Source organism: Alternaria conjuncta (genome assembly GCF_024043145.1).
Source record: "Alternaria conjuncta strain BMP 0040 chromosome Unknown scaffold_2, whole genome shotgun sequence".
NCBI lineage: Eukaryota > Fungi > Ascomycota > Dothideomycetes > Pleosporales > Pleosporaceae > Alternaria > Alternaria conjuncta.
In genome coordinates, this window is record NW_026250091.1 from 344,258 (window position 1) to 361,701 (window position 17,444).

Genomic DNA, 17,444 nt, shown 5'->3' on the forward strand with positions numbered 1-17,444 from the left:
AGGTAGGGTACGGCATACTGCACCTCGCGGACTAGCATCGGGTGCAGCCGACCAATGTAGTGCGCTACAAGCCGGTAGTAGCAGGTTATGGTAGGGTATCTACACTTTGTCCTTCACTGGGCTTGAGGGCTGACATGCAGGGCACAGAATGCAAGGTGTATCGGCCCGCAGGCACATAATATAGTCCGTAAGTATTGCGAACTGATTGGGAGCCTTCCGGCGAGCAACAGAAACAACGACATATGCGACCTCTGGACCTTGTGAGAACAAGGCTCCATCGCGGGGTGGGGCTCTAGTCTTTGAGGTACCTAGGTAATCGATCCGCACTCGTAATTAGTAGGCATCGGCTTCTAACCCCGTATACTGTCTTTGACATGTCTTCACAGTATTCTTGGACACTCAAATGGGATTGGCAAATTTAAGTGGATTGATGTTCCCGGGTTACTCTATGAGAAACGGCGTCGCAAGGGCTATTGCTTGAGGGATACACAGGTGTGAGAACGTGGCCCTGATTCAGCCCTCTTCGCGTCTTCGACTCATTTCTGGGTCAGCCTTGTTCCAGTTGCCCTTCTAGAACTGCTCATTGGCCTTTGATAGACTCTTGATACACTTGGACTGCCCACTTCGTCATCTCATGCATCGCAGTCGACGGCTGAAAAATAGTCTTTCAATGAACAAGAGGCCTCAATGGCTCACAAATTATGTCATGATATGGGTTGCTACTTGGTCGGCTCCGGTAAACACAGATATAAGCGGTATGGGTATGAGGGTTGTTGGGCCGCGGGACTGCCGTAGGCAGATTACCCCGCCTTGCGTACCATGTCCGAGGATGGCCCAGTTCTCTGGGCTCTGTATGACTGTTGGCCTACGCTGGGAGCAATGTAGCCGCTCCATCACTATCACATAACACGCCTCTGCTATGTTGAAACGGCCGTGGCTGGGACTTCTCCTGTGGATTCCAGCTGCATAGCTGTTCACCTAGTTCATCATCGATTAGTACGTACAGAGATGGCACACGTAGCGTAGAAACGCGTCAAATTTAATCATATGTAGTTGCTAGACTCGGTGTTGCGTGCACGAGAAAAGGTTCCAGTAATCCGGGGTGATCAGGGCGCATCATTGAACACCAGAAACGATGAAACATTCCTGTGATCGGCCTGCTCGTGCAGTTTCCCCTCATCAAACCGTACCACTCCCTTTGAAAGCCATAATGAATGCGCGTATACACTTATTGAAACGAAGCCCAGAAGGCATTGTGCTTGTCAGGCAACAGACTGTGTGCAACACCATGATTTTCAACTGGTTGCACATATGGGCTTTTCTTTCGCATGCTGACTATGCGCAGATTGAGCGGCCATCGAGATGCCTATTCAGTCCTCATTCGAGGGTAGTCTTGCACCCCACAATCAGCACATCTTTAGTGTATAGCACACTATGCTGAGTAGTCCCTTCAAGACGCTTCGCGTGTCGATACACGACATGATTTGGTCCAGAGAAAACGCCATGCTTTCTGTAACGGCCATGTTCAGACGACAGCGCAGGAGCAACTACGCCTGATCTGGTGTAGCACATACCGCTTAGTTTACGACAGCCAGCGGCAATGCCGGAGCTGGCTTGGTGATGATGGCTTGTGATCAAAATTCCCTGACCGTAATTGGTTTTCCGTTGCGAGATGATGACCATGCTGGTTCGTGCTCTATTTGACCTAGGTACGGTCAGCCAACATGCGTATGGGGAGAGGATATGAGTGTTTCAGGTCGCTATCACGGTTTGCCCGATTGCATACACCTAGATCAACAGCTCATAGCACAATGATAGTGCGCTTGATTGGTTGAGAGTCGTGTGCGCAGTGCTTCTTGGTATTACGAAACGACTTCAACAATGGTCGCTGTGAAATTCGCGTCTACCTACAATTGGATTATTCCCTGAGCGATGCCTGACCGGACCAGGAAGGACTTGTTGTTCTGCCGCACCAGCTGGCGAAGACCCAAGGCAAAGATATTGTTGTTGGTGGTAATGGGATTGGTTACTTGACCAATCGCATGTCTTGATGTGTTTGGGCCCTGATGCATATAGGTGACGAAAAGAACGTAATGGCATTATATCTTTCGACCAAAAGGGCATGCATTGAGGCGCACCGGTCTTTGGGAATATGAAGGTTAGGACGCGTCTTAGCAGCCTTCACTAAGCGCTTGCCGGCAATGCCTTGTGCCTCGTGTTTCGTGAGAGGGCGCAATGAGCGCTGTGTGTCTTCGGGCCAATACCGATAGCGTGGCCACCATTCATTGGCATCTATGCTGATACCAGGTAGGTAATCGGGGACCCGGCACATAATGGCCACGCATCGGTTGTGGAAGCAGTATCGTCCCGTGCAAGCGTTTGTAGCGCCCACGATGATCGAGTCGTCGTCCAAGCGGACTGTCGGAAATTAGTACTGATACAACATACACGGCGTACATGTGACACCTTGCGCAGGCAAACAGATGACACTCCCTGTTCGTCGGCAGATCTGCTATGTACAAGGCAACACCCTGCATTCTGGTGGGACCAAGGACGTAGGCCTCGAAAATTCCATCCCGCTTCATAAAATCTGAGCAAATCAGTCCTCGTGTACGTTATCTGGCTTCGGCTTACGATGACTGTCGCAAGGTCTTTTGCGGGGATAGTTGGCTTCAGATTTGAAGCGTGAGGATGTCGCAGACGCGTCAGTATTGACTTCGCGGCTGTGTTGTGGCTAGGGGAACTCTCGACGATGAGCTGAAATAAGCAAGCTGTATTCGCACAGAGGAATGAAGCCACCCGACCAACGCATGGGCTTCAGCCGCATGTATGGTCTCTGCGAGCCTCGCAGGTATTGCCTTCCACGAGATGGAGGACTACACGGTACATGCACGCAGATACGCCGGAACATGTAGTTAACCGGTGTGAGGCAGAGTCGGAAAACACTATGGTCTACGTTGCAAGACTTGCCTTGCCGTATGTGAGGAGCGCTGGCACCCACGGCATTCGATGGATGAACTTTTGATGATAAGCGACAGTGTCTAGGTATTCATTGGATGGATGGTGTATGTATGCATGGGCATGCCGTTCCGGGTTGCTTTCACAATGTGGAACGCTAACCTCGATGGAGCAGACGAGAATGTGGGGCTCATGTGGCCCCCATCATGGTGATGGCGAAAGCAAGCAGCAGAGCCGCAGACGGAACGAGCATAAGTAGGCAACGACCGCCCACCAAACCGAGCAGGAGGTTTCTTACAAGTAGGCGACGTGTTGATACCAAAGTCGACGACGCCCTTTGAGGCAGGTATAACGGTGGCGTGCAGGAAATCATGTCCGGTGCCCAGGGACGTTTGCCTTCTTTTGCCTTGTTGCCTAGTAGGCGAACCACAGCAGAGCCGCATCTTATATTGTGTTAATGCCCACCCTGGGGGACACTCCCAAGATTCAATCTCAGTCTTCGAGTTGGAGATCTTACGTCAAACAGCTTTTTTCCTCTATTTCTGCGTTCTGTTGTACGCGAGGTTGCTGTCCCTGTCGTCCCGGACGTCGCATCTAGCCAAACCGGAGGCCTCGCACTACCTCGTCAACGTACGCAGTCCGACCCCTTGAACTTGAGCGCAGAGCATCGGACGCGTATGCGACAGTGTACAAGCTTGCCGGATCTTATTGGAGACTGCGTAGTCCAGGTCATCAGGATACAGTCCACGCTGAGGCTGGGTGTGCGCGCACGAGTGGGTATGTGCGCTCCAAAACTTCATCCAATCAGATCACATCGCTCCCCACGCCAAATACGGAGATCGGAATACGAACGCGAATCCTACACCTGAAACATTCAGCCGCATTATGGACACCGGTGAACTCGTCCAGACCAAATTCGCGCAGGCGCTGAAAACTCAGAGTCCAATCATCAGGGCCCACGCGTGCCCTTACCCCGGTCATGAGGGACGCGTCTTTCCGAGTGCCGACCAGCTGTATGACCACGGCAAGATAGACCATCGCGACGAGTTTGAAGGCTTGTCTCCGCGACAGGCAAGAGAGAAGTTTCGACAGCTAAGCCTGAAATTCAAGTGAGTACAGGCCAAGCTGCTGTACAGGCATTTGCTAGATCAGCGTTTAATATGGTTAGCAGATCTGATCACTCGGCAGCCGCAACTGTTGGAGACCGGTCAGCGCCTGATATCGCGGCTCTTACTATAGATTCTGGAAAGGCTTCCAGGCAGAACTCACCGCCCTCTGGAAGGAAACGACCGGCAGAACATGACTTCACCAGCCCCAGAGGGAAGGGTCCGTCTCACGTGGAAGTGGCTGGTTCCGAGTTCTCTAGGCAAATTCCACAAACTGTTGTTTCGGAAAGGACACGGTCGAGACCACAGGATGCACGCCTTTTTGATCCTAAACAAAACGCCAAGTCTACCTCGTCTCCATACCAGACGACACCCGAGCCCTCCAGCGAGTGGTCAGCCGAAGCTACGAAGAGCAGTCACTTACAATCACCGCAAACTCAGTCCCCTGCTCATACACAGCAACGAACTACTCCTAAGCCCCAACAATCTCAACGCCAACCAGGTCTTATAGAACTTCAACGCTATGATCCCCGATACCCTGGTTTACTATTGCAGCCTGATAGTCGACCCATCTCGCAAGAGCAACTTGCGTCGGAAGTGAAATCTATTTACGCAGGATTAACCATGGTGGAGACCAAGTGTATACATGTGGATCGCGCACAAGCCGCAGCTGCGCAAGATGGTGATACCAAACTTGCGTCGGATCATTGGCAAGCTTTGATCGCTCTTCACCGGACGCTATTACATGAGCATCATGACTTTTTCTTAGCTAGTCAGCATCCCTCTGCATCGCCGGCTCTCCGACGTCTTGCCGCCAAATACTCGATGCCTGCACGCATGTGGAAACATGGTATCCATTCCTTCTTGGAGTTACTTCGGCGGCGTCTTCCTGACAGTATAGATTATATGCTGGCATTCATCTATTTGGCGTATCAGATGATGGCTTTGTTGTACGAAACCGTTCCAGCTTTCGAGGATACATGGATCGAGTGCCTCGGAGACCTTGGCCGATATCGGATGGCGATTGAGGACGAAGATGTCCGGGACCGTGAGACTTGGGCAGGCGTCGCGCGCTCTTGGTACACCAAGGCTGCCGATAAGAATCCTACTGTGGGTCGTCTATATCACCACCTCGCTATCTTGGCACGACCAAATGCTCTCCAGCAAATGTACTACTACTCTAGGTCTCTGACCTGCGTCAAACCATTCCAGAGCGCGCGAGAGTCAATCTTGACTCTACTGGATCCTATTCTTGGTCGTGCAGGCGCACCTCTCACACATGCCTTAGCGATCGACACCAACTTCATCAAAGCACACGGGCTGCAATTCGAGGAGTCTTGTGTGGACACGGCTCAGGGGCAGAAGCATCAGCATACAACTGAGTTCATGGACGCGAAGGCGGACTTCATCGGAAACCTGGACAATCACATTGGTCGTGTGACAGCAAAATGGAAGGAGCAGGGTGTATACATCGCGGTTACCAATATTGCCGGCTGGTTTGAATACGGGAAAAACGACAATCTTCTTCGCCAGATTTTGCTGCTTCCGATCTGGGGGAGAGCAGAAGATCCTCAAAAGGCGACCGAAGACAAGATTCGGAGTGCATCTCCGGCTGACCAACAGAATCCAATGAAGCCTTTAATTGCCTCGAGTAAGCCCGAAGATATTGAGCAGGATATTAAGAAGGCAATGGACAAGTTCAAAGTCCTTCAGACCTTCATCAACGCAAAATCGATCACGAGGGAGACGTTCGCTCTCGTACTCCGCCGCATCGGCGACAAGAACGTGCTTCCTCACGTACACATTATGCTCGCTTTTCTTTCTAGCTTTGCTTCCAGTACATACGTTTCCGATCTCATTGAGGACGCGCCTTGGGCCGAACTCGTTGCTTTCCTTAATACGTTGGTCAAGACGGAGAACCAGATCCAGAGTCATTCACAAAGCCATACGCCCAACATCGATACAATACTGGCTTCCGGTGTATTTCCTGGGGAGGGCGAGAGGGGCGACGAGCTGCCTTTGCCTGAGGATTATCTTGTGCGAGGCTTGATCTGGGCAGACGATTACTTTCCCATCAAGTGGTTTGAGAGAGAGCATGACGAAGAGGAGCGATATTTGGAGTTGGCGAGTACAGTCAAACATCGCATGGAGAGGGTCTTGAGACTGGGCTATGCAATCGCAAAGGCAAGTACATGTTCTGCTACTTCACCTTCTTTTCTCTAACTTTGCCCTAGCATCAAGAGTGGATCACATACGCTAAGGACTCTCATACATTTTCTGTCCGGACCCAATGACGCCGGGCGCCCCAAATCGGTTTTGTGCCTACGCTTGATTCTATGCAATAGACGGTACATGTCTTTTGGTCACCCAGAGTGAGTCTGATGCTTTTTCTACACCACACCATTCCATGCGTAATTGTGAAGGATCGGACGTGCGCAATATATGGGCGCATTATCTTTTCGAGATTGCATGCGTATGTCCAAGTGTTCGGGGAAAGAGAGAATCATAAATCCAGAAAGAGATATTCGGCGCAATAGCTCTTGATTATTGTTATACGCTCATTATCTGGTAAATCATCGCTCGGTGCAGCACTGGTAGGATACAGCCAAAGGAAGTGCCAAAGCTGGGCCATGATCGTTTGCAAGCAACATAAGTGAAACACACAAATTTTATACGTTCTTCTATTATCTTGTTCGTGATTTTGTAAGGGTGACAAGTGCGCCACGCCCCAAGGATTTTCTAACAAAACTTCATGTTTGCCGGGTGACCCTGAGCTCTTTGGCAGATCTGCATCGGTAATGCCTGCCTCTCACTCCGCTCTGGATATAGAACCAACTTCATCAGAACGTCGCCTGTAAGGTAGACGTCGTACAGGCCAGGCACACCACCCCACCCAAGGTCGATGTCGTCTCTGGAGCCCGGGTTTCCGGGCTGAAAGTGTACAACTTCGTAGCTAGTAATATCACCCTTCCGACTAATTTCATACTTCCCGTACTTGTTTTTTTTTAGGCGTAAAGGTGCCCAGGACGGAGGTTTTCAGCGTTGTACCAGTGTTTCTAAGGACGGGACATGGCAAGCGAAAACAAGGTCCCTCATTGGTTCTGTACATGTCTCGAGTGAATCGCGGTTATGTGCTCAGGTTGGAGTGATTGCGAGATCTCATAGGCAGGGATGCTGAGACAGTCTTATTTTTGTGCTTTTGAGAGTGTGGCATCACATCCTGCATTTGCGGCCGGTTGTATGCAGCTTATGCATACGCATGGTATTTGATAGCGCAGTGACGATGGAAAGGTGCAGGTGATGGAAGTTGCGATGCGTTGGGAGGTGTTGAGTCGGAGAGAATCGGGATGTGCTGAGATTGGCGTTGGCGGACGGTAACGGCTTAGCGCCAAAGCGGATCCCCGAGCTGGCGGGAGCTGAGCAACTTTTCGAATCAACACCCTCTGAACCTCACGGCATACCCACGGCATACCCACGCCTCCCCCTCGGCTGCTTCCCCCACACCTCACAATGCTGTCCAGGACAATCAGGCGGAGCATTGCGTCGCCCCTCCGCCGCAATGCCGTGGCCCCAGCAGCGCGACCCGCCTTCAGGTTCGTGACGACGGATGCGGCCTCATCGCACACGGACCCGGCCAATGTGCCATCGGTAAGAGGACACGCAGGCAGCCAGCCGTGTGGCTGTGGAGCAAGCAATGGACCGTTGACTGTGTGCAGGAGGACGACAAGCCGTTCGAGATCCGCCTCTCCGACGAGGCCTTTGAGACGTACGAGCTCGACCCGCCGCCGTACACAATGAACGTCACCAAGAAGGAGCTCAAGAAGATGTACTACGACATGGTCGCCGTACGGTAGGAACACCCGCCACGCCGGGATGCGAACACGATCAGCGTCTAACAGGCAACAGACGCATGGAAATGGCCGCCGACAGGCTCTACAAGGAGAAGAAGATTCGGGGTTTCTGCCATCTGTCCACCGGCCAAGAAGCCGTCGCCGTCGGTATTGAACACGCCATCGAGCGCGCCGACCATCTCATCACCGCCTACCGCTGCCACGGCTTCGCTCTGATGCGCGGCGCATCTGTCAAGTCCATTATCGGTGAACTCCTCGGCAGGAGGGAGGGCATCGCGTACGGAAAGGGTGGCTCTATGCACATGTTTGCCCCCGGCTTCTACGGTGGTAACGGTATCGTCGGAGCCCAGGTCCCCGTCGGCGCTGGTATTGCCTTTGCCTGCCAGTACGAGAACAAGAAGAACGTCACCCTGGCTCTGTACGGAGACGGTGCTTCCAACCAGGGCCAGGTCTTTGAGGCATTCAACATGGCCAAGCTCTGGAACTTGCCCGTCATCTTTGGCTGCGAGAGTGCGTACAAACACCACGTGGACATGCGCCGGATTTACTAACACCCCGCAGACAACAAGTACGGTATGGGAACCGCCGCTAACCGCTCATCTGCCCTCACCGACTACTACAAGCGTGGACAGTACATCCCTGGTCTGAAGATCAACGGTATGGATGTCCTCGCCGTCAAGGCCGCTGTCAAGTACGGAAAGGAGTATGCCGCCGCGGGCAAGGGTCCCCTTGTCTACGAGTACGTCACCTACCGTTACGGAGGACACTCCATGTCTGACCCTGGAACCACATACCGAGTAAGTCACACCGCTCTACAACATCATAAAGCATGTACTGACGAACAATCAAAGACTCGTGAGGAGATCCAGCGCATGCGCAGCACCAATGACCCCATTGCCGGCCTCAAGCAGAAGCTCCTCGACTGGGGCGTTACTTCTGAGGAGGAGCTCAAGTCGATTGACAAGCAAGCACGTTCTGAGGTCGACGAGGAGGTTGCTATTGCGGAGAAGATGGCTGTCCCCGAGGCTACTGGCAAGGTACTATACGAGGACATCTACGTCCGTGGTTCGGAGCCTGAGTTCCTGAGGGGACGCATCCCAGAAGAGAACTTCTACTACACTGAACACGACATGGGTGGTGAGAAGAAGCCTGTTGCCAGGACAGCATAAAGCTCTTCGGCTTTTCACGGGGTCATGATTGGAGACACGGTTAGGTGATGGGAGGGATCTGTAATTCTAGGATTTAGAGGCTTCTACATGCGTGTAACAGCTAGGGAGCGCGGTCTTGCATTGAATGACATTTCTTAGAATCCCACTCAGTTTTGCTCTGTGGGGTGCACGTAGAGTGACGTTGACTTCGAGATGTGAGTTTTGAAAAAGGATAGATCATTCGCTTTTGTCCAAAGATGCCACTAGCGCCTCCGTGCGCCGGATCCCCGCAGAGAATGCAGTGGTGACGAGAACAATACTTCACGTGCTGAAGATGCAGTTTGCATAATATCTGGCATAGCGGGAGTAATAGTACATCTTCGTTGGCTATATATCTATACATATCAAACTCCAACAACCAAGACACGGTCTATGCTGTGGGAGGGTCAATGTGTTGTGTCTGACCAGCGAAGAACTCCTTTTGTGCCAAGCACCTCTCGCTTGTGCACTTTGGACACCTGAGAATCATCTGTGGGCTGCAAGCCTGCCCGCTCTGCAAATGTACCTTGGCGATGTTCGCGAGCGCTTCGATGAAGACGGGACTGTCGTTCAAGCTGTCGACACGTTTGACACCCTCGTGGCCTTCCGCATCCTCGCCAATGACCTCCTTGTCGAGTTCGTATAGTGTCTCGATATGGTCGCTGGTGAAGGCGATGGGTACGAGGAGCATGTCTGTGTGGCCCTTCTTCATGTACTCCTTGACAGTGTCGGAGGTTTGTGCTCCGAGCCAAGGTTGAGGGCCGACCTGTGACTGCCACACGAGACGATATCTGTACTTCATCTGGAGGCGTTGCATAACGGCGTATACGGTCGCTGCCACTTCAGACGGGTATGGGTCGCCGCGGTTGACAACGGTCATGGGGAGACTGTGTGCGGAGAAGAGAATGACAACGCCGTCTCGTCTCTCGACTGGGTACTCGGCCAGCTTCTTCTCGATGTGTTGGGCAAAGGCTTCAACCAGACCTGGGTGCGCCGGCCAGCGGTCAATCACACTCCACTTGATGGCGCCTTCGGGCTCCACCTCTTGACCAGTCTCTCCGTTTGCACGCTTGCCTTCCAGTCTTGTCCTCCATTTCCAGAGCTCGTTGAGAGAGGAGCCGGTGGTCGAGCAGGAGTATTGCGGGTACTGTGTGAAGGCTACGGCACGGCCGCCCTTTCCTCCTCCAAAGCCGTCTGCTAGCAATTGCTTGTAGGTATCTTCGGTGAGGGGATTTGCGTAGCGGAACGCGACATAGGGCTTGTGGGGAGCAGTTTCAGGTGAGGTCTTGTCGAGGATCTTGCACATCTCCGCGGCTTGGTATTCCGACCATTTCCTGATGGGCGATCCGCCACCGATCTCCGCATACTGCTTCTGAATTTTTGGTGTTCGTCTCCGCGCAATGTAGGGGCCAATATAGTTTTGGAGGGGTCCGAGGGGAATCAAGTCCTTGTCGGCCTACACTCCGTAAGCTGAGAATCGATGATGCGCTGGGACCGATTACGTACAAACAACATGCTCAGGAAGCCATGCACTTCATCCGTTGTTGACGGCCCGCCCATGTTCATGAAGACCATGGCAGTCGGCCCCTTTGAGCCGGGCGTCATCTGCGTAGGGGCGACTGTCGCGTTGCCTCTCCTCCATTGTGCACTGTACGACGAGATGATGGATGTGGCGGGTGTGGTGGACGTTGCACGCTTTGCGGCGCGGGAACAGGATACGCGGAGAGCCATTGCGAGGTGTGTGACGAGAAAGAGGGCGTCTTCCCGCAGTGATGTGTCGAGGAGAAGATGCCGAGGCCAGAACAACAGCGTGAATAATGCTCGGAAGCGCAAGTCGGAGAAAGCTCTGGCCAATGGCAGCAGTCTTGTTGGCCGTTGATGACGATCGTGGCTGGCGATCGGACGCTAGGGTTTGCCCCACAGCAGCCTCGCAGACACGTGCCGACGTGTTGGAGCTAGTGCGCGCGTTCCGCTCTGCTGCCTAGGCCACTGTCCCGCGTTGCACCGGCCTGTGCTTGACAGCCTGCTGCGGCCCCAATGCCACAGGTGCCATCGCCCAGCTGAGCTGCACTTCGACAATACAGCAAGCAAACCTCACTCGAGCTGAACGCGACCGGCATTATGGCGGCTCCACAGGACAATCGACCACGTGAAGAAGAAGACGAAGAGGAGGAGATTGACGACTCTGTACGCTCCCGTTCCAGCTTTGGCATTGGCAAGCGTCACTGACAGCATGTAGAGCTACAAGACAATCAAAGACGCCGTTCTCTTCGCAATCGACGTCAGTCCTACCATGCTTGAGCAACCGCCCAAGTCGGAAGACAAGAAAGCCGAGCGCGACTCCCCAACGTCTGCTGCATTGAAATGCGCCTACCAGCTGATGCAGCAGCGCATCATCTCGAACCCAAACGACATGATGGGCATACTGCTTTTCGGTACCGAGAAGACGGACTTGAAGGACGGTGACAACACGTTTCAAAACTGCTACCTCCTTGCAGACCTTGACGTCCCGTCCGCTCAGGACGTCAAGAGGCTCAGGGATATGGTCGAAAACGAAGACGAGGCCGAAGAGATATTGAAGCCTGCCAGGGACGGTGCCAGCATAGCAACGGTACTGTTCTGTGCAAACCAGGTCTTCACTACAAAGGCGCCCAACTTCTCGTCAAGACGCCTGTTCGTGGTGACGGACAACGACTATCCGATCAAAGTCAAGGCAGACAAGGACACGGCAGTCACCCGAGCACGTGATTTGTATGACCTCGGCTGCACCATTGACCTGTTTCCCATCTCACAACCAGATCGTACCTTTGACCGATCGCGCTTCTTCGATGATCTTGTCTATCTCACATCACCATCCGATCCCGAAGCCCACGTTACTTTACCGTCGACCACCAAAGTTGCGAAGAGCGGCGAAGGCATTTCGCTCCTCAAGCAGCTCATATCCTCCATCAATTCCAAAGCCACACCCCGTCGCGCTCTGTTCTCACTGCCCATGGAGCTCGGTCCTGATCTTCGCATCGGGGTGAAAGGATATATTCTCATCAAGCGCCAGGAACATGTCAAGTCGTGCTACGTTTGGGTTGGAGGTGAAAAGCCACAGATAGCGACTTCGTCAACACAACAACTGGCAGGCGATTCGGCGCGGGCCATGGAGAAGACGGAGATGCGCAAGGCGTACAAGTTTGGCGGCGATGCAATCACCTTTACGCCCGAAGAGATTACACAGATAAGACAATGTTTTGGGGAGCCTGTGATCCGAATCATTGGCTTCAAGCCTCTCTCCAGCGTCCCACTATGGGCCAACACGAACAAATCAACATTCATCTACCCTTCCGACGCAGACTACATTGGCTCCACTCGTGTCTTCTCGGCTTTACAGCAAAAGCTACTCAAGTCCCAAAAGATGGGCTTGGTATGGTTCATTCCACGTCGCAACGCTGCACCTACACTTGCCGCTCTTATACCCGGTGAAGAGAGGCTCAATGAGGAAGGCGACCAGTTGACACCACCGGGCCTTTGGCTCGTACCCCTGCCTTTCGCTGACGACATCCGCCAATTCCCAACGCCACCAGAGCAGCCCCTCAAAACCACGGATGCGCTGACAGACAAGATGCGCCTCATCATTGAGCAATTGCAACTGCCCAAAGGTGTCTACGACCCATCCAAGTATCCCAATCCAGACCTGCAATGGTTCTACCGCATCTTACAAGCGCTAGCCCTGGAAGAAGAACTCCCACTCCAGCCTGATGACAAAACGATTCCTCGCTACAAACAAATCGACAAGCGCTGTGGCGAGTACATTGAAGACTACGGCAGAGAATTCCAAGCAGCATACGAGCAGCAACATAAGTCTGCACTTGCCCACCGCGCTAAACCCACGGCAAAGAAACGCCCTGGCGGCGGCGCAGACCGTGACGACAAGCCAGTGCCCAAAAGGGTAAAAAAAGAGTCAAAAGTCAAAGCCGAAAGTGGAGACGAGGAAGAAGCAATGACTGACCAGCAAATGGCCGACCTGAATAATGGTGGAAAGATTAGCAAGCAAACGGTAGCCGTACTGAAGCAGTGGCTTGGCGCAAGGGGTCAGAGTACTGGGGGTAAGAAGGCTGAGCTTTTGGAGAGGGTGCAGGAATATCTCGACGGCAAGGGTTTATGAGGCCTTCTAATCGAAGGATGTGTGATGATCAAGCGAGGCGTTTCGGTGTCATGCTTCGCTCGCGTTGTCCCGCCAATCGAGTTCAGACTGAATTGCACGGATATGATACAGTAATCTTCACAGACTTGTACCATGGGTATGCAATCTTTGCATGTATGAAATCTTGTGTTCTTCTCATGATGTCATTGGGGAAATTCTTCATGACGCGCGTGTTATGCATAAGAAGGGGGTCGAAAGCGACTCCCAACCTTGCCCATGGCCATGGAGCTTAATAGCCTTCTAGCAATCACGCTGTAGCTCAACCCTCCCCACCACTCGCGTTCTCATCCTCCGAATCCTCCTCGTATTTTTGTTGCGTGGATTTGTCTTCGCGCTTCCTCTTGGTGGCTTCGATACCACCAGAGGTCAGGTAAAGGAACTGTGGGTCCTTGTAATTATCCAGATGTGTGAAGAAGGTGTTGAATCTAGAGCTTGTTAGCGTTCGTGTCCGGTGTCGTGAAATCCAGAAAGGAACTCACTGGTTGCCTTCTGCCTCTTCGCGGAAGATGCGCTGGTAAATCTCCTTCTCCTTGAAGTCTTCAATCTTGTCGTTGTACTTGTCAAAGTCAATCGTCTCGCGTCCGTGTTGCTTAGCAGACTTTGCGTTGTACGAGTCGAACACCGGCCTCTCGAGTAATAAGCCCAGGCCGGGGGCCTTGGGTATCCGGACAACTTCGTTACCGAAACTCTTGTCCATGATTTCAGGATCGGTACCGCATCGTACTGTCAGGGCGGCCATGCCAACCATTTTGCGGATCTGGTGCATCATGAAGCTCTGGCCGTGTACCTTTAAGCTCAACCATTCTGTATCGTTGATAATGATGGGCTTGGCTGCGACTTTGAAGCTCTTGATGTAGCGCTGGGCGGACTTGTCATTGTACCTCTTGTGCACGGTGTAGTTGTGGTAGCGGTGGGTTCCAAGGTACTTGTCAAGTGCGGCTTGTACACGCGCTTGTCGCTCGGGAGATATGCGATATGCTTTCTTGACGTCCAGGTATGCCTTCTTCAGAGTTTTGATGGCTTCCTCGAGGACCGGTTGGTTGACTACGCCTTCAGGGAGGGGACGAGAACCGTCAGTGGAGCTGTCGAGAGTGATGCTGGGTTCATTTTGTTGTATCGTGTCGATGACTTGCTTGACCTCGTCTGGTGGGTTTCCGCTTGTGTCGAGCCCACCTTCGTCTGGCTTTGCAGTTTGCTCCGCCGCTTCGACGTCCGTAGGCTTCTCTTGCTTGGTCTGATGATCAATCGATGCATCGACTATACGATCTTGTCCAGGCGGTGCATCGATCGCTTCGACGTTGTAAAGCGCTTCTTGTACGAGGGATCGTATCGAATCGTCTAGCGAGTCCAGAATGGGCTTGATGTGCTTCTCTTCCGTCTCGGGCCAGAAGTCGGCTACCTCAGCCTGTCGCTCACGGTATCCCTCCACATCGTTCTCCGCCTCCGCAAACTCCTCCAATTTTTTCCCTAGGTAGCTCGAAGGATGCGGCGGGAGGAACGAGTGGGTCGGGATCAAGTATTCGTACCACCGTGAGTCGCACGCCTGGTAACAGCTGAAGGAGCCAATGGTTCGCTGGATGCCCCACACCCTGATCTGCTCGGGGAGATGGCTGTTGATCTTGTCCACGATATCTTCCTCTTCGATGATCAACTTCAACGACACAATGTTGCCTGCTGCATGGACACCCTTGTCGGTACGCGCGCAACGAACGAGGGAGGATTTCTTGGGGTCGGATGCGTTTGCCTTGGATATGGCGCCAGCGGCGACAAAAGCGTTGAAGAGGTCTCCTTCAATGGTCTTTTGCTTGTAGTCGATCTGCATGCCCTTGTAGCCGGTACCTGAGTAGCCGATCATAACTGCAACTTTGCGCTTCGGCCTGCGCTCTTCTGCCTCGACTTCCTCTGCAGGGAACGCCGCAGGCAGGGCGGGCCGGTCCTCGCCCTTTTCCTCTTGCTCCTTATACTTGGCTTGTTGTTCGGCATTGCGGTCCCGTCGGTCTAGTTGGGTAGAGCTTGCTTAGTTAGAGACGGGCGCGGAGCAGATGGGCAACGGCTCACTGATGTTCCTTACGCCCCATATTTCTTTTCTTATTCGGACGGCTTCCATGCTGGTGCCGTCCACCACCTCCCCGCGAAGCATTTCTGCGGTCTTTGTCGGCCCATTTGCGCTTCTTGTCGCGTTGGTCGCGGCTCGACGAATCATGGTCGCGGCGGGGTCCTTCGTTGTCCGACATGGCCGCTGAAGACGAGTGAGCAGCTTTGTCCGGTAGAGCAAGCTGCGGGTCATAGGTAAGTTGGTGTGGAAGTTTCAGCGAAGTGATTGGCACTAAATTTGGGTGGACTCGGCACGCACGCCTCACCGCCTGCGTCACCGCTTACTGCCGCATGCATACCTAGGTAGTTCAATCGCGCGTGCCTGCCTGGACTCTTACAACATTTCACCTTCGCTTCGACTCAACCACCCACTGTCTCGTCAGCCCGCCCGGCGCACGCACATCGCACAAGCTAGAGAACGATGCGCCCTTCCCGATCCACATAAGACCGTTGCAAACCGAGTGTCCCGTCTGCAACTTGGGCTGGCGCATGGGAATAAAGCCGTCCGTCCCCCACGCACCTTTCCGGCCGTCATCCGAGCTGAATCCGCTTCCGTGCCTGCACCACCGCAATCATGGGCGCGGCAATGAAGGACCCCGTGGAGAAGAGCGGAGGGGATCCCGTACAAGCCGTGAAGCAGTTGCTCAGGACAGTCGTCCGTATGTTCTACGAGACCGAGCACATCGTCATTATGGACGCGCTCTGCTATCACGGCGCGCTGCCCGTGGCCGACATGACCATTATCCTCGACGCAGGCAAGAACTCGAAACATGTCAGCAAGGTTGCGGGTAAGCTTCGGGAGGCAGGGCTGTGTTCATCCTACACTCAGCATGTCCTGCGCCAGGGTGCAAACAAGGCATCAAGCAGAGAGTTCTTTTACATTGACTGGCGCCGCGCCGTCGACTCTGTCAAGTACAAGATTCACAAGATTGATGAGGGCATCAAGAGGGACGCGAAACCCACTACCGAGAAACCCGAGTTCAAATGCCTGAGATGCAAATCCACATACACGACCATGCAGGCGCTTGATCACCCCGATACGAACCCTGGGCCAGACGACAGCGGCTTCATCTGCGCGAGATGCGGATTCCGATTAGACGAGATCGACCAAGATATTCAAGCGGACGACGTCGACGACACCCCAGCCAAGTTCAATAAGCTGTTTGGCCCGCTGATCGAGATGATGTCAAAGATTCAGGACATGGGCAACCTTCCAGCGTTGGAACCGCCAGACATTATCAGCGAAAGGATCGAGCTTCCTCGAGATAGGAATGTCGACCCTGGTACGCAGGTCGAGGTTATCGAGACGACGGCCTCACGCCCAACCGCCGTCAAAGGCATTGACACAGGCCCAGAGAAGATCAATGTGCAGATAGGCTCGAGCGCAGAGCAAAACGAGAAGCAGCGAGCGGCAGACCGGGCTCGTCAAGAGAAGATATCCATGCAGAACCAGCTTCCCACTTGGCATACAAAATCAACTGTCATCAAAGATGCGGCAGGGAATACGACCACTGTAAAGCAAGAGGCAGACGGGATCGACAATGCCAGTATCAAGACGGAGGCAGGGGATACAATGGGCACCAATCAGAACCTTGATGCAGTCTTCGCCCAGATCGAAGCCGAACGCCGCAGGAAGGAGCAGGAGGACGACGACGAGGACGACGAGGATGACGATGAGGACGAGTTTGAAGATGTCGATGTGGGCACGCCCGGTGCTCTACCGGAAGCGAAGCGTGTCAAGCTGGAATCGTCCGCCGCTCCAACTCCTTCCGCGGCTGCCACACCAGCAGCAGCAACCCCAGCCGCATCCAACGGCGGCGATGAAAGCGAAGAGGATGAATTCGAGGATGTAAACTGATTGATCACATAGCGATGGCGTTTGTTTATCCAGGGTGGTCTCTGAAAGCATTGTCGGATGGCGTGTCTTTTCAATGGCGTTTTCGCATACACTGGGCTATGTTCACCGCTGGAAACATGGAAAGCGTTTATTTAGATTGCATGTACCAAATGAGATGACTTGACACTTTTGCACAAGGAGCCGAGCCATCGAAATAGC

At 53.3% G+C, this 17,444-nt stretch overlaps 6 protein-coding genes across 6 annotated transcripts; 4 read left to right on the plus strand and 2 right to left on the minus strand.

Moving 5' to 3' along the window:
* Positions 1-5,003: 5,003 nt before the first annotated feature.
* Positions 5,004-6,358, plus strand: J4E85_001206 (uncharacterized protein; the record flags this gene model as incomplete). The annotated part of the gene is made up of 2 exons (XM_051465493.1): positions 5,004-6,252; positions 6,306-6,358. 2 exons carry the CDS (start codon positions 5,004-5,006, stop codon positions 6,356-6,358), a joined length of 1,302 nt encoding a protein of 433 aa, XP_051330050.1.
* Positions 6,359-7,574: 1,216 nt separating this feature from the next.
* PDA1 (alpha subunit of pyruvate dehydrogenase) lies at positions 7,575-9,084 on the plus strand (the record flags this gene model as incomplete). Its single annotated transcript, XM_051465494.1, has 5 exons — positions 7,575-7,712; positions 7,781-7,914; positions 7,971-8,425; positions 8,477-8,712; positions 8,767-9,084. The coding sequence occupies 5 exons, from the start codon at positions 7,575-7,577 to the stop codon at positions 9,082-9,084; spliced, it is 1,281 nt and encodes a 426-aa protein (XP_051330051.1).
* Positions 9,085-9,493: 409 nt separating this feature from the next.
* On the minus strand, positions 9,494-10,833 carry J4E85_001208 (uncharacterized protein; the record flags this gene model as incomplete). Its single annotated transcript, XM_051465495.1, has 2 exons — positions 9,494-10,558; positions 10,609-10,833. 2 exons carry the CDS (start codon positions 10,831-10,833, stop codon positions 9,494-9,496), a joined length of 1,290 nt encoding a protein of 429 aa, XP_051330052.1.
* A 390-nt stretch (positions 10,834-11,223) lies between these two features.
* On the plus strand, positions 11,224-13,255 carry KU70 (ATP-dependent DNA helicase II subunit 1; the record flags this gene model as incomplete). Its single annotated transcript, XM_051465496.1, has 2 exons — positions 11,224-11,289; positions 11,342-13,255. 2 exons carry the CDS (start codon positions 11,224-11,226, stop codon positions 13,253-13,255), a joined length of 1,980 nt encoding a protein of 659 aa, XP_051330053.1.
* A 298-nt stretch (positions 13,256-13,553) lies between these two features.
* Positions 13,554-15,528, minus strand: J4E85_001210 (uncharacterized protein; the record flags this gene model as incomplete). Its single annotated transcript, XM_051465497.1, has 3 exons — positions 13,554-13,719; positions 13,774-15,306; positions 15,353-15,528. The coding sequence occupies 3 exons, from the start codon at positions 15,526-15,528 to the stop codon at positions 13,554-13,556; spliced, it is 1,875 nt and encodes a 624-aa protein (XP_051330054.1).
* Positions 15,529-15,962: 434 nt separating this feature from the next.
* Positions 15,963-17,246, plus strand: J4E85_001211 (uncharacterized protein; the record flags this gene model as incomplete). Its single annotated transcript, XM_051465498.1, has 1 exon — positions 15,963-17,246. The coding sequence occupies one exon, from the start codon at positions 15,963-15,965 to the stop codon at positions 17,244-17,246; it is 1,284 nt and encodes a 427-aa protein (XP_051330055.1).
* Positions 17,247-17,444: the final 198 nt, after the last annotated feature.